The sequence below is a fragment of the Mustela putorius genome, unplaced genomic scaffold (genome assembly GCF_011764305.1).
Source record: "Mustela putorius furo isolate JIRA1106 unplaced genomic scaffold, ASM1176430v1.1 tig00000460_pilon_pilon_pilon, whole genome shotgun sequence".
NCBI classification, from domain to species: domain Eukaryota; kingdom Metazoa; phylum Chordata; class Mammalia; order Carnivora; family Mustelidae; genus Mustela; species Mustela putorius.
The window spans coordinates 19409190-19425938 of NW_025421389.1; the positions used below are offsets into that span (position 1 = coordinate 19409190).

General features: G+C 50.2%; 1 protein-coding gene across 2 annotated transcripts in view; it reads right to left on the reverse strand.

Annotated features, from left to right (window-relative positions):
* The window catches only part of LOC101679841 (POU domain, class 2, transcription factor 3), a 103544-nt gene that overhangs the window by 31571 nt on the left and 55224 nt on the right, over positions 1 to 16749 (reverse strand). For both annotated transcript variants that reach the window (XM_013054967.2, XM_013054964.2), the window contains one exon: positions 13746 to 13780. In XM_013054967.2, the coding sequence (XP_012910421.2) occupies positions 13746 to 13780 (35 nt within the window). The remainder of the gene's footprint in view (positions 1 to 13745; positions 13781 to 16749) is intronic.

Here is a 16749-nt window from a genome sequence, read left to right on the forward strand (position 1 = left end):
GAAGGGCCGTCTAACAGGGGTGTGAAAGCATTCCATTACATACAATTAATACTTAAACACCAAAAAAAAAAAAAAAAAAAAAAAAAAAAAAAAAAGCAAAATCTCAGATGGTAAAAACAGAATATATTAAGCTTTATAAAAATTTGCTCCATTTTCTCCTTTTAACATGTCACTAAAACAAAGCTTAGCCGTAAGATGTTATATCATGGATAAGTAAGTGTCTTGACATACAAGGTAGAAGGGAGGAGGAAGAAAAAGCCTTTGGGGCAGGGGGGATGGTTAGCCATCTGGGGAGCCGTTCCAGGAACAGGGCACTTCTGACCTATGGGACCCTTTGGCTCTCAGACTCAGTGTATCTTTGACTCACTCTGGGGTTAGAGGATCGTCCCAAATTTGCTGATGAAAAATAGTCACAGTGCTCTCAGGTGTCACTGGATGACCCAACCCCCACGTTTCCAAGAACCGGCCAGGAGAGGGCAGGCCCAGGAGAGCCTCATTACCCCCAAGGAACATTTTGTTAGGGGGCCCCGCTCTGGTTTGGGCTCAGGGGCTTGGTGCTGAAGCCCAGCCTCAAAGAGTTTAAAACACCGGGCCTCAGCCAAGGGCTCCGGGGGGGGGGGGGGGGGGGGGGGGGCCAGCCAGCAAGCAGCGTTAGGAAATATGCATCCGGGACTGGATGGAGCCCACGACATGACTCTATTCGCATAATCCCAACAAGCTCCCCTTCCTGGGGAAAGGGGTGAGTTTGGGGGACTCACTTGCTGAGGAAAAGATGACAGGGAGCAGGGCAGCAGGAGGAAGAGAAGGCCCTGAAAAAGCAGAGAGACCAGAACTCATGGCACTCAGGACCGAGGGATGGGTGGCAAGGCAGACAGATTCACACTGACTATCCCTCAATCTGTTCATTTAGGACACACTTGCTGAATGTCCACACTGCCAGGAACTGCTCTACTGCAATAAATAAAAATGCAGAGCCTTTCCTCAAGTAGTTCACAGTCCAGTCCAGGAGGGAGACCCACTCACAGTAGGAGGCTGTTGAGATACAGAAGTTGGAGGGGGTGTCCCTGGGGGGCTGCCTGGAGAAGGAGACATTTGAGCTGGGTGTGGAAATGTGAATGAAAGCCTGATGGTGGGGGGAGGGGCAGAGGGGGAGAGGGTGTGTATGTGAGAGAGAGTGGTAAACGTTGGTGCCAGAGCTCGCTCCAAACAGTCAGGATGTCTGTAATTCTCTTTCCTCTCTACCTTCTATACACCTCCATCCCCTCGAAAAGGATTCTCCTTGATTCTCTGAAGCATCCAGTACTTAGATGTCTTTGGGATCGGGGAGAGAGGGAACCTGACAACCTCTTGGGAAGCTGGACTCTCGGATCCTCTTCCCTCTGAAGCATGCCTGAGTGTTCCCAGACAATGCTAGACCCTTGCTGGGTTGCCCGATCCTGGGCAAAGGCCAACCCCTGGGTCCTCCTGCTTTATACCAAAAAAGTGTCCGTCCCTCCTGGGCCCCTGGGCAAGGCCACACTCTGGAAAGTGCCCTGCTAGCCAGGAATCTGCCCTCAGTGCTACCAGGCTGAGTGCAAAGGGGAAGCACCAAGCCCTCAGAAAGGAAGTTTGCTCTGGTTCATGTCAAAGAGGAAGAGACCTTGCCTTTGGGCAGCTGCATTGTCTCTCCAGGCAGGCAGAGTGCTATTAACTTGTTCCGGCCTGCTAGCTCTTGCGCTAGCAACTCCTCTCTTTGAGGGTCCCAATCCAGAGCTAGGGGGCACAGAAGCACCCCATCCCTGCCTGCTGCACAAATCCACATTTACCCCCAGTGACTGGGTGTCCAAATCTTTCCAGGCTTCATTTACGGGCTACGCAAGTGGTCTACGAAACCTACTTCCCAGTCCTCAGAAGAGCCCACCCAGAAAGATGGGGTCAAGTTGAAACATTGTTCCTGTTAGGATCACATACCTTCTCTGAGAGATGTCACTGGGGTGGGGGTGGGGGAACTAATTAATATATAACTCACTTTAAGCAAATAAATCCTACAGATGACCTTTGGTTCTAATGGACTGTAAAAAGGCATTTTTCATTATTTGAAAAGATTCAGTCTAGGGGCGCCCGGGGTGGATCCGTCTGTTAAGTGTCTGACTTTGGCTCAGGTCGTGATCTTAGGGATAGAGTCCCATGTAGGGCTCTGCACTCAGGGGGGAGTCTGCTTCTCCCTCTCCCTCTCATTTCCCCCTGCTCATTCTCTCTCTCTCTCTCTCTCTCTCTCTCAAATAAATAAATACAGTCTTTAAGTTAAAAAAAGAAAAAAAAAATTCAGTCTAGTATTCCTTTAAATAGCAGGCTCTCTTGGTGAAGAAAAATAAGATTTAGTTTATAAAATCTTAGTGCATATCAGGAACCTCCCTCTTAGGTTTAGTGAGATTGTGAGACAGACCTGTGTTTACCTGGCAGAGACGAAGTCTGGCATATTTTTCTTTTTTCTTTTAAGATTTTATTTATTTATTTGACAGTCAGAGATCACAAGAAGGCAGAGAGGCAGGCAGAGGCGGGTGGGAAGCAGGCTCCCTGCTGAGCAGAGAGGCCCATGCAGGGCTCGATCCCAGGTCTCTGGGATCATGACCTGAGCCGAAGGCAGAGGCTTAACCCGCTGAACCAACCAGGTGCCCCTCTGGCATATTTTTCTTATATTGCTCTAGTAACAGGCTGAGTCAGATCCCAGGGCACAGGGAAGAACCTCAGAGGGAGGCCAGTGGTTGGGGGAAACTGAACAGAACTGCCATCTGGAAAAAGGTGAAACCCCGGCCCCCAGGCCAGTGTTGCGGCGACAACACCAATTTACTCATTTACTGTGTCCCAGATACTTTCCTTTCAAAAATCTCATTGAAACCTCCTCCTAACAATGCTCTAAGATTCTTGCTATCATTTCCTCCCATTTTACAGAGGCAGAAACTGAGGCAGAGAGTGAAGTGACCAGATGACACAGGGCCAGTTGGTAGAGCCAAGATTCGAATCCAGGTCTGTGGGAAGCTGGAGCTGGACCTCTGACCAGCACACGGTCATCTGTGAGCCTCAAAGCAGGGACAAACCTGCATCAGTCCATACCAGCAAAATCTGGGCGCCAGCCCTGGGGAGGAGTGGCCAAGAAACCAAAGCAAAACAGGATGTAAACCAAGGATCCTTGGGGGTTGCGAGCTAAGGGGATTTTAGTAGCCACATAGGGCAGAGGGAGGGGAGTCCTAACACTTGCTATGATCCCAAGCAGTGGAGGTCGGGGGAGGGGGGCGGGCTACGGGAACGGTGGAGGGCAGCTGCAATGAGCAGAACGAGCTGTGTTTGGAGACAGCAGACGGCACTGAACACAGCGCCTGTTAGCAAGGAGATGCTGAATCAAGGTAAGCTTCATGAATACGCCCTGGCTTGACCACCTACCTGCAAGTCCCTTGACCATTTTAGGGAACTGAACAGCTACATAGATAGGAGCAGCTCCTGAGCCCTGGGAGCAGCCTCCAAAGCCATTCTCGGGGCTGGACCAGGAGAAGGAAGTTGGAGATGGAGAAAGTGTATTTTCAGCTGCAGCTGGGAGTCTGGGAGAAGTAATTTCTTGGTTACTAGAGCTGCCTTGACAGCCCTGTGACTCGGGGGCAGAGAGAAAGCCAGGTCCCACCCCTACCCTGCAGGCACATACCCAGGCAAACACTCCTCAACCTGTACCCTTCTCACGCACAGGCCTAGGGAGGGGGTGCTTCTCGTGGGGCCAGGGGAACCCTCTGGGTGGGAACCCTTCTTCACCCCACCCTTTACCTGGCACCCTTCCCTGAGCCGGCAGATGCTATCTCTGCCATCCTAGCTGGCAAGCCGCGGCCATGAGAGGTCTGCAGCAGCCGGGATGAGTGAGAAGGCTCTGGAAATGTGGAAAAGTACTGTAAGGGTGTCAAATGAGGGTCTCTGGGTTACATGAGGTCATCTCTCACTGGCAAGAGCGCCCTCTCACTCGCTCTCTCTCGCAGCGGGGTACAGTCAGACAGACCTATTGTGTATCTGAGCCCCACCTTGGGTAACTTACTTAACCTCTGACTTATAGTTTCCCCAGCTATCTAATGGGAATAATAATGCTCACCTCACCGGGCTGTCGTAAGAATTAAGTAAGAGCGAACAAGACACAACTCTATGTAAAGTGCCCAACACATTCCATCATCCTCGGTTTGAATCCTGCTCTAAGCAAGTCCCTTGACCTTTTGGAAACTCAGTTTCTCCATCTGTAAAATGAAGAGCAGAAAAGCTACTGTCCTGGGTTGGGCTGACAGGTTTAAATGAGCTACTACTTATGAAGGACTCAACCCAGTGGGGCTATGAAGCTGAGGACTCAGAAGTATTGGCTTCTGCAGCTGGGGCCAAATCCGTCTTCCCTTTCAATATGGTTGCTCCAAAAATACTCCGACATGAGAGGGGGAGGGGCTGTCCCTTCAGCAGTCTGCATGCACCAAAGGCAGCTCACTGAGATCCCAAGGGAAGTCCTCCTTCGTATCCCTGCAGAATCAGAGGGTTCGGATGCTGGCCTCGTCACCCCGCTGCTCTCCATCCCACACCTGCACAGAGAGAAACAGCCCACCTCTATGCCCCCATCCAGCCAGGGCCCGGGCTGGGGCCCCAGAGGGGCTTTGCGCTGGTGTTGGCACCATTGGGTAACCTGGAGTGTACAAGGGACAGGCCTCCTGAGAATCCACAGCCACTCCGATGTGCGCCTGGCCACCCTGCTCTCAACAAGTCTTGGTCCATCCAGTACAGGGGCCGACGCCGGGGGCCACACATGCGAAAACAGCTGCACGTGAGGCCAGAGAGAGCCAAGTGTGGCTGGCAAAGGAAGACAAGTTCCCACCTCTCCAAAAACAAAGACACTTATCACGGCTTCCCACCCAAGCTTGGGGTTGGGGGGAAGGGGGCTCAGCTTGAGAGCTCAGGGAACTCAGAAAAGAATTACCATTCTAGGGGCGCCTGGGTGGCTCAGTGGGTTAAGCCGCTGCCTTCGGCTCAGGTCATGATCCCAGGGTCCTGGGATCGAGTCCCGCATCGGGCTCTCTGCTCAGCAGGGAGCCTGCTTCCTCCTCTCTCTCTCTCTGCCTGCCTGTCTGCCTGCTTGTGATCTCTCTCTATCAAATAAATAAATAAAATCTTTAAAAAAAAAAAAAAGAATTACCATTCTAGTAGCATCTGCAGCTCATCTAAACTGGTACGAGCCCAGCTCCGCAGCCACACAGGGAGAGGAGAGGACGAGAAAATTATGGGTTCTCGTGCATCAGAAAGTAATAGGAGCTAATGTTTATGGGTCGATTACCGTATGTCAGAAACTATTTGGAGTTATAAATCTCAGCCGTAATTACTCCTTACGACATGCCTAGGAAGGAGACACTCTCACTGCTCTCGGCTTCGGATGAGGAATAGGAGGACCAGTACAATCGGCTCAGCCCCACTGTCTGATGCCCCCTCAAGACAAGCCGGGCCATGGAGGGGGCAAGGCTGGGCCGTCTGGAGTCCGGTGGGCCTGGCTTTTAACTCGCTTCTGGACGGCGTGACTGTGGGAAAATTCCTTAACCACTCAGCACCTCGGTTTCCTTATCTCTAAACCTGGAATGATCCCATCTGTCTTAAAGGGTTGCCAAAAGTATTAAATGGAATAAGGGATATTTGGCACTATGATAATAGCTAATAATGGATTTTGTACTCGGTGCCTGCACACGGGCAGGATCCAGTAAATACAATTATTCTTGTATTATCTTGACCACAGTGGGGAAATCCCTCTGGAGAACGGAATTGAATCTTACCCGTCACCTCCTGCCTGCAAATTAATTCTGAGGTACAACAACCTAAGCCATTCTACGAGCCCAGCTTATCCCCTGACAGGGCCCTTGTTCTGACATATTTAGGAATTTCTCAGACCTGCCTCTCTCACGGGATAGCAAGTCCGTTCTCCGAGGGCAGAGGCTGGGTGTGTTCTTTCTGGGGTGTCTCCCAACAGGGCGGAGAGCCTCTGTTTTCCACCACCTTGGATCTCTCCGTGGAAGGACCGCAGCCACGGGTAAACCTTGCTCTCCTGGTGGAAGCGACCTGTCTCCCTGGTGGGTCCACTATCCTCACTGGGGATGACGGCCAACCTGGAAATCGTTTTCTGAAACCTGTGGGTGGTTCTTCTGGCTCCTGGGGAGGCTTGATTTGCATTTACTGAGCAGAAGGCAGGCACTCTAGACCTGCCGCAATGCAGAAGGGGACTGAACGAGAAGCACTTATGCTCCAGGCAACTTTCATTCAACTTCCAAATGCCCCATCGGACATCTGTGTCAGGGAGCAGCCTGCCTCTAATTCTGAAAGCCCAGTACTGTTTTTTGTTTTTTTGTTTTTGTTTTTTTTTGTTGTTGTTATATGAGTACCAAGTATCTTTTGTATACTTTTAATAGGCACTGGCTTTTTTCTGGGGATGCCATTTTTGGTGTGAATTGAGGAAAGATTTTTATCTTAGGAGAGTTAACATTTTGGAAAATCATGGCTTTTGAGCTGCCAATAGAACATACCATTACCAGTCTGTATTTGGTCTGTTGCCTGGGCACTAGCCTGCTACTAGCCCATTGAACCTTCCCGGGGAGCACACCCAAGGATTTGCTTGCTGAAATAGCTATTATTTTATTTTAAATTTTTTCTCCTTCTTTTATTTGGATCAGAGCATCCCTGTAGTTGTTTACTTGTGTTTTCTATAAATTCCATTCTAGGAGATTCAGGGGGCTTTCTAGAATCCTCGTTCCAAGGGACATTGGGTCTGATAAGGCTGAGAACCACAGTTTTAGAAGGAAGTGGGTGTGTGGGGGTTGGTCCCTTCTGGTCCCTCTGTTCAGACCTGCCTGTTGGCTAGCAGGGGACTTTAAGGTCTGTCCTCCCCCAGATCTACCTGTGCCTCGTGGCTGAATTTAATCCTGAAATAAGGTCTTTGGAAGCCCACTGTGGCCCTGAATCAAAATTACGTCCCCAACACAGTTCCGCCAGGCTCCTATATTTGATTTTCAATTACTTCGGCACCTCAGAGGGGTAAAAATGAAGGATGCTACGTCTCAACACTTGAGGTTGGGCAAAATGCAGTTTGCTGGCTTCTCATCTTCTTCTGTCTCTTAGCCTGCCCCCGCACCCCCGGAATCCCATCTCCACTTGGAAGCATGGAACCAGAAGCTGAGTGCCCTGCAGAGAGAAACAAGCCTCAGAGGATCAACAGCTTTGCCATCCTTAATCCCCACCCCCTGAGGGTCCTGCAGGGGGATCTCAGAGCCCCCCCAACCCCCAGCTCATCACCCTGACCTCTGCCTGGCAACGTGTGCCTGCTTGGCTGAGACTTGCAAAACCAGCCCCACTGGCATGAATATTCCAGTGCCGGGGACTTCCCTTCCCTCCCCTGCATTTTCTTCCCCACTGGCTGGGCAGGACCCATGTTCTAGTCCCTCTGACTCCTAACTAGCCAGGGAAGTCAGGGTCCACGGTATGAAATGGTCAAACTTGGTCAATCACTTCCTCCCCTTGCTGTCTGGAGCTTGGCAGCTCTGGTGCCAGCTCTCCCGAGGCTGCTCCCTGAGCGCCCAGGGGAGAGTGCTGACTGTGCCGTCCCGGCGGGCCCTCCCCTGCCAGCCTGAGAGCCTGGTCTGTCCTGGCCTGCATTCCCCTCGTGGGCCCCCCTGGAAAAGTCTTTCTGTCATTCTGGACCCTCAGAGGCTCCTAATTCCCTTAGGCTGAATTTTGTTGATTTTAGATAATTTTGGAGAAGACGCCCCACTGAGCCGATTAAATACTACAAATCAACACGTCCTGGGAGCAGCCAGAAAACCCTGGTGGTTCACGCTCCAGAAAGAAGGAACATCCCATCCAACGTAAAGCTTAATGCTGTGTGGGGGCACGCGGGGGCAACTGCTCCCAGCTAGCTGGCATGGCGGGCATGGCGGGCATGGGGCAGTCATCTATTCGTGCAGGTGAGCTGAGAAAGCCGTCAAGCCTAGGACAGAGAGAAAACCTCCAGCCACTGATTCTCAGCTTTGGTGGCAGGAAGCTTAGGGACGAGGACACCTGCCAACTTGCGTCCGATATCCTTCTGGCCTCAGAGAACTCTAGCATCCAGCAAGATGTCACTCAACAACACACATAGAAACATTGCTCTGATCTGTCCGGCAGAAACTCGTGGCCCGTGGGAAGCAAGGAGTCACCAGGACAGCACAGCATGAGGCTTCCCAAGGGTGCCCCTGTCCCCATGGACTTTCCAAGCCCCTGGAAGCCAATTCTACCTTCCGACATCCTTCTGAAGGTAGCTGTTGGTCCAAAGAGTGGGCAATGGTGACAGAGAGCTGTCCCCTGGGCTTCTGAACTCACCAACAGGGCACCCAGTCCTGCTACCCTCTCAGATGAGTCCTGCTTCTCTCCTAGGCTACACCCTCCAGTGGGTCTGTCCTCTGTCCGCATTCTCTCTTTTCTGTCTCCTATGCTGATGGCATTTCCTAACCCGCCACACGCCCACACCCACCGAGGTCTCCCTCATCTTCCAAAGCCTTCCCCATACACTGTCTCCACTTTAGGCCAATACCCCACCCCTTTGTCACCGCATGAGCACATCTCTGTCATTTCCGTAACTCCAGCTCGCCCCCCGCCTGCAGCAATCTGGCATCTGCTCTTAGCACAGACACCACGATGTGAACCCGTGTTCAAGCTTCAGGCCCTACAACACCTTTGCAGTCCTCCACACTGTGGCTCTCCCCCCGTGCTATGAAGATCTCTCCTTTGTGGGTGTGGTTCTCCTCCCCACCCCTTTGACCAATCTTCCTTGTTCATCTCGTCTACAGGCACCCACTCCTCAGCCCATTCCACACGTGATTCCTCTGCAGGTCTTCCCAGGGTCCCCATCCCCTTCTGCACACCATCTCCAGGGGACCTCCCTCACTCCCACTGCTTCAATTCAGTGGTGACTCCCCGGTATGCATCCCGACCTCTCCCCTGGGCCCCACATCCCAGTTTCTCTCTGTGTTACTGGTACCTATAGCCCGTTCTCTGCCTTCAGCTCCTCCCATCATCTGGACATACTTGTTCTACCTCCCGATCTCCTGAGCTCTGCTTGCAGTCCCTCTAATGCTTAGCATCCCAAGCTAGAAATCTAAGAATTATGCTGGACCCTTCCTTTGCCATGTAGTCCAAGCTGTTGCCAAAATCCTCTTGACTGTCCATCAGAGACCGTCTCCCTCTCTCTCAAATCTGGGTCTCTCCAATGCATCCTAACACGGTCATAAAAATAGCAAATACTTACACAGTTTACATGTTCTAGACACTTACCTAAAAGGCACACACACTCTCATTTGACTTGCAACAGCTCTGTGAGATAGGTACCATTATTCTCCCCATTTTCCAGATGAGGAGACTGAGGAACATAGGTGGTGAGGAATTTTCCCAAGGCCACACGGCCATGCTTCCAGCCCAGGCGGTCTGACTCTGTGTTCACGTGCTTGACCTCTTTGCTCTCATCCTTCTTCTGAGGTTTGCCCACTTCTTCCTACCACAACAGCATTCCATCAGGCCTCTCCTCACCCTTCCTTCCCCTCTCACCCACACCCCTCTAATGCCCTTCCATTAAATGAAACTAGTCACGCTGGAAAACACCTAGTGGCTCCCTGCTGCCCACAAGAGAAAATTCCTTGCAGTGCATTCAAAGTTCTTCACAACTTGGCCCGACCCACGACTCTAACTTCACCTTTCTCATCTCCCGCCGTGTTCATCTTCTCACACTTCCCCTGAAGCCATGCCCTCTCTCAAGTGAGCCCTCATGGGCTCCTATGCCTGGAATATTCTTGCCACCCTTCTCCGCCAGTCAAATTCCTTACTCCTCCCCTATCCCCCAGTTCAGACACCATCTCTTTGGTGATATCCTCGGGCAGGGATCCAGGAGCCCAGCTCTACTGGTCTCTCACAGAATTCACTGCACAGTTTTGTAACTTATCTTCTTACTCCTCACACCCTCTACCCAAAGCTTCAGAATGACTAAATATTCAAAGAATGAACGATGGGCCCCACAGCCAGCCTGCTGGGTCCTTCTGCCTCTGCCCCTACATTTCAAATGGTTCTTTTCACTGGATGACACAAAATCATAAAGACTGGAAAGATATCATGGGATATATTTCCTTCCCCCCCACAGTCTCCCGCTCAGGGTGAAAAAATGGTCGGACAGTCTCCCCTATTTCTCTTCAGAGAAAGAAATGAAAGGAGAGTGGGAGTCAAGCCAACCAGTCGGAATAGGGCAGGGAAGAAACAAGGGGCCATAACAGACAGACTGAGAGATCTCCTCATGCAAACGTCTTCACTGTATGTGAGAGGAAACTGAGGCCCGGGAAGATGAAGGGGTTTGTCTAAGGGCAACGACTAGGGAGAGGTAGAGAAACACGTTGGCACCAGGACACCCGCCTTCCCGGCCAGGGATCTGGTCTTATCCTGTTGCCTCTCCACTTGCTCATCCTTCCCGGGGCAGCAGGCAGCACTGGCCCTGGGTCCCTGGGTCTTCCCACAATTCTCCACACAGGCTCAGGCTGCTTTCCTGGGACCAGGAAGTGAACAGGCTCAGTTCGAAAAACTTCCTGATGAGCCAGCGTCCCTTGCTCACGCAACTGTAGGACTGTCTAGCCAAGACCTGGTTGCAACTCCCAGTTGCACCAACTGGCTTGAGGCTTCCCAGCTGGGGCTTCACCAAGGGCAGCAGCTCATCCTTTGCTCTCGGCATCTGCCAACCCCTTCTTTGTACCATACCAGGCTGCTCCTACACAACCACCCTTTCTTCCCTTCTCCACACCCTCTGCCGCCCATTTCCTCCCAGTTAGTCACAGTGAGGTCACGCTCAGCCTCTGGGTCCCAGGCCTCTCCCTGAGGATGGCGTGTGTGCCGGGAGCGGAGAGCGGAGAGAATGTAGAGAAGGATGCAGCAGGACATCATGGGAAAGATGGGCTCTGGTGTCCAAGGGATGTGGGTTCGCGTCCTAGCTCTGCCGGTTGGCCAGTCATGTGACCTTCAGCACATCAGTTAATCTCCCAAATCCTTTGCCCAAAAAAAAAGGTGGGGCTGCCTGGGAGGCCCCTTCCTCACCTGTCCAATGGGGATACTAACCTATGGTTTAGAGCGAGAATTTGATGAGATAAAGTACCCAAAGCCCCTTGCATAGAGCGTGGCAGACAGCGAATGTTGGTTTACTTCCCTCCTGGTGACGTGTGGAGGTATGACCATCAATGCAGTGGCTTGAGAGATCCTGGGGCCCCCCCTATAGGTCTGCAGGGGGCCAGAATGAATGTGAAGCTGTGGGTGTCCGTGTCGGATGGCACTGAGGGACAGAGTGGCAGGTAGCAGGGAGGAGCCTTGGGGGGGGCATAGAGGGGGGGCATAGAGGGGGGGGTATGGGGGGGCATGGATGTATACACGCGTGAACGGAGGAGTGCTCTGGCGTAAGAGTATAAAGCAGTGTGACCCGGCTGAGCCTCTTTCTCCAAAATTCCCCTGTTCTTGAAAGGAGAGATCTGTCATGTCTGTTCTTGTCAGTAATGAGAAATCCAAAAAGCCTTTCCAGGGGAGGGAGGAGGGAATAACCCATCCCATGCTAAGTGAAGCAAACTCAAGTGAGGCCCACTCCTGGCAGAAGCCAGCACACTTTCTCCTGCCTGCTGGAGAAACCACACCCCAAAAGATGTTCAAAGGGTCAGGGGCCTCTCTGGAGGCTGCCTAGGGCCAGAGGGGCTGCCCCCAGCCTTGTCCCAAGCACAGAGGTTTCTCAAGCTTCCAAAAGATCACATAGGCACTTCAACCCACTGGGCCTGTGGAGCAGGCCACCTCCGGCCTGGGCTGGTGTGGTCACATCTCGGTGTGGAATGAACTCCTCCCCATGCATCCTCTCCTAAGGGCCTGGGACACCGAAGGGGTGCGGGTGGGGGTCCCAGGCTGCCATCCTGCCTTCTCAGAGTGGAAAGCACAGCGCACAGGACCCATCCCAGCCTGCTTAGGGCTCTCCTTCAGGATCCCAGAATCCTTGGGAATCTCCTCCGTCCTCCCGCCCTGAAAGCAAACCTGGCAAAACTATCCCTGAGAGAAGAATGTGTCTCATATGCGAAGACCATGGCTGAGAAGCTGATTCTACTGTCTTTTTCCCTTGGTGGCTCTTCTGGTGTTTCATAAACCAAGTTGGCGGCACGTCCTTCCTTGTAGCTACATCTGAAACCTCTGCTTCAGACCTCGCGTACAGAGAGAGTCATTGGCCTCCACTGGTCAGCCAACTTCCACAGTGAACAAAACGCAGAAAGGGCCTGCCTGAGAGGTTCTGGCTTTGGACTCCAGATTATTGTTCTCTCTGACCATGAAGGATAGACCCAGAAAGGACCCAGCCCTTTAGGAAACGTTAGTAGTGACTTTGAATCACTATAGATAAAGGAGTCTGATCTCCGGTCCCACCTCAGACTGTCACCTAAACTTGGACGCAAAATATCAGAGCAAGAAGGAAACTGTGATTCTCCAAAGCCCCTCCCACACACATTGGATCTTCTGTCATCCCATCACACTCTTCTCTGCCCGACAGAGTCCTGCTCACCCTTTCGAGCTAAATTCAAATATTACCTCCTCCATGAAGCCTACCCAGATCTCCCAGGGAAAATGAACTCTTTCCCCTTCTGTTGGACACCAGGCTTTCTACACACCTCTAGCAAAGCAGGGATGCCAGTGTAATATGATTATTTCCTGAGGAGTCTCTTTCCTTCCCTCTCCCTCTCCCTCTCTCTCTCTCTCCCTCTCCCCATGCTACGCTCCTCCAGGGAAGAGATCCTGTCTTAATTTTCTTTGTATTCCCACACCTGGCATAGTACCCCTGCCCTACCCACCTTGGCCAAATTTAGGAAATCGATTAAATTTTCAGCAGAGAACACTCAGACCACCTTCGCTTTCCTCCCCCCAACACACCCTCCCACATCTGCTGGGGCACCACGCCCTGTCCGAGCCCTGTCCCTCAGTTTCCCTCCAGCCCCTGATCTCAAGAGGAAAATCCTCTCCCTCTGCCCCATCCTTCCCTTCACATCCGTCCATCTCACACCCTGTCCAGCACCACCTGCCTCCACCCGAAGCCCGCCCAGACTAATTCAAACCCCACACAACTCGGTTTTCTTCAAAGATGCCAAGCTTGTGTCTACACTGACCCCCACCCCCACCCAGAGCCAGATTATATAATTTGTCCCGGGCCCTCTTGTTCTGTTCCTCCTGTTTGGTTCCTTGTCTTCCCCTTTCAGTCATAGTTCCCTGAGGGTCCCAGGTCCTCCATCCTTGGTACCTCCATACAGTCCTCTCCGTACAACTGGTCCACGCGGACCAACTCACTCAAGAGGAAACTCAGACTAAACACCATGATGGGAAGAGAGCTATGGTCTCGAATTCTGCATCACATCAGGCTAGAATTCAACCCTAAGCAAATGCTCCATTTGTTAGCACTCTATGTTGATAGGGTAGCGGAGACCCCAACATTGGATTGTGGCCTGGGGCAGGGGCTGGACAAAAGGCTCCTTCCAAGCCAGAAAGCTATTGACCCTATGAATAAATACCTTGACATAATCTTCTTCTATCTCCCACACCTGATGTGGTCTAAGTGGCCGCCCCCCCACCATTTGTAGAATATATAAATATATTCCCCCCACCCCCATTTATAGAATAAAGGTTTTGTTTCTGAAACACCTTACCTGCCTGTTGAAATCTAGGCCATTTCGGTCATTTCCTGAAAGAGATAAAAATGAAAATATATGAGTTGCTAGCAGGACTGTAACAGACGGAGAGTTAGAGGGAAATGGCGATGAGGGGAGGAGATTGTCTAGATTTTTGAAAAAGAACACCCGCTTCCCCTGCAGCCAGGATCCTCCTACTTATCCTGTTTCCTGGAGAGGTCTTTGGAAACTCTCCTCCAGGGAGGTGGATTACCAGGAAGACTGACTAGTCGGAGGTCACCCAGAGTCACCCGGGATTGTACTTGACATCCCGGAGTGTGTGTTCTGCTGCTCTCCCTCAGACAGAGCACAGGCTGTCGTGGCTAAGCAAGGAATGACCAGCCGAGGGTCCTCAGCCCAACACAGTTGCCCCATCCTGACGCTCCTGGAGAGAGGACACCTAAGTCATATCATTGAGGCAGGTGTCTGTCTTTGCTTCCCCCGCTCTGGCTTTCATTTCTTGTCTGTTCATCTCTTTCCTTTCACAATGGAACAAGTTATGGTGGGACAAGTAAGTGTGTGCTTAACAGAGGAAAATATTTGGTACAGAAAAAGTATAAAGCAGCAGAAAAATCACTTTGCTGAGGGGCAGCTGTAATTCATATTTTTGTATATTTTATGGTCTCTTCTTATGCTTGTTTTTCCTCACTGATACTCACTGCCCTGTATAAATTTCACCCGGCTTTTCCCAGTGAACATCATTAATATATCCCCTATACTATTAAGGGGCACCATAAATCTTTTTTCCTCCTATGCTTGCAAACATCGTTTTTAATGGTTCCCTAATATTCCCTTCTGGGGACTGTAATTTGCTTAAATATACACCTATTGTTTGGGGACTTGCTTCCATTGTTAGCTCCAATAGTTTCCTTTTCTGTAACTCTCTATGGCTGTGGGGCGCCTGGGTGGCTCAGTCAGTTAAGCATCTGCTTTCGGCTCAGGTCAGGATCCCTGTGGCCTAGGATCAAGCCCCTCATTGGGCTCCCTGCTCAGTGCTTTTCCCTCTACCTCTGCCTGCTCCTCCCCCTGCCTGAGCTCTCTCCCTCTCACTCTCTCTCTGTCAAATAAATAAAATCTTAAAAAACAAAAAACAAAAAACCTTTCTATGGCAAAAGCCACCAAACAAGCTTCCTTTGTGTGCCATGGCTGCTGGTTCTGCAATAGCATTTACTAAACACCATACACTCAGAGCCTAGCAGCAGGATTAGTTTAGTACGTAACAGGAGTTCAAAATATACTGGTTGAATGAAAGAATAAATGAACAAGCGAATGAATTCAGAACTTTCAATCAGAAAATTCTTTTGCTTTTCATTGCATCTTCAATAACTTAGGAATGAAGTCTCCATTTCTTAACACAACACTCAATGCCCCATAGAACTGTCCCTCAGGATCTGGCATATTCCCTCCCAGGTACCCAGAGGTCATGCACAAACACACCAAGACTGTCCTGTTTCCACACCTCTGTGCACCACGCCCTTTCACAGAGTTGGTTGGTCCCTCTCCGCTCTGGACCCCAGGAGCCCCCACTACCACCACATGGCACATGATTTTTTATGGGCCTCTCTCTCCCACTAGACTATGAGTTCCATGAAAGGGGGGACATGACATCCATTCTCAGTGGCCATCATGGTTTCTAACACAGCCCAGTGTCTCAAGAAATGCTGGTAGAAGAATGAATGGGATCTAAGAGAATCCTCTGGAGATTTAACTTAAGTCCCCTTGCTCTGTTCTGTTCTAAATGAGGACGGGGAAACGTGTCCCTTCCTGCATGGTTGTGAGGGCACCAGCAAGATGAGAGCAGGGGATGAAGGGGGGGGGGGTCATGAGAAGGGCTTACAGAGAGACACAGATTTACCTCCTCTGGATAGCAGTCTGATTTTGAGATCGATTAATATATAAAATCAGCAAGGGGAGCTAAAGGTAGGAAGGACCCACAGTCTGAAAGCAGTTGCACATAGAAATATAGATCTAAAGGTAAAATTGCTTTTATCTTTTTTTTAATTGAGGCGTAACTGACATACAATATTAGTTTCAGGTGTACCACGTGATTCAACGTTTGTATACATTGTGAACTAACCAATCACCACAGTACTTCTAGCAAACATTCACCACCGTCCATGGTTACAAAGTTTTTTTCTTGCAATGAGAATTTTTAAGATCTACTCTCTTAGCAACTTTCAAATATGCAATCCAGTGTTATTAACTATAGTCACCATGCTGTTCATTACATCCCCAGGACTTATTTTATAACAGGAAGTTTTGACACCTTTTATCCATTTCACCTATCCCCACCCCCCGACCTCTGGCAACCACCAATCTGTTCTCTACATCTATGAGCTTGTTTTTCGGGTTTTTTTTCCCTTGTTTCATTGCTTGCTTTTTAGATTTCACATATAAGTGAGATCATATGGTATTTATCATTCTCTGATTTATTTCACTTAGCATAATGCCCTCAAGTTCTGTCCATGTTGTCAAAAATGGCAAGATTTCATTCTTTTTCATGGCCGAATAATGTTCCAGATTCCATGCTATGTGTATATACACATATACACGGCATATTTTCTTTACTTATTCATCTACCAGTGGACACTTTGCTTGTTTCCATGTTTTGGTAATTATAAATAATACTGCATTGAACATGGGAGGGCAGAAATCTTTTTGAGGTAGTGTCTTCACTTTCTTTGGAGCAATACCCAGAAATGGAATTGCTAGATAATCCAGGTAGTCCTAGATTTTATTTTTAAGGAGCTTTTACCTTAAAAAAAAAATCCTTCCATGACATTGTAAAGTTGGCCTAATAAGGAGTAATTCTAAAACCTGACAAAAAAGCAAATTCATTCATTCAACATGCATTTACTCAGCCCACACCAGGTACCAGGCACTGTTCTAGGTGCTGGGAATACAATCCTGGAGAAGACAGCAGAAGTCCCTGACTTCTCTTGGAGTTGAAGAGACATAAAAGGAATAAGAAAACAAATATAGA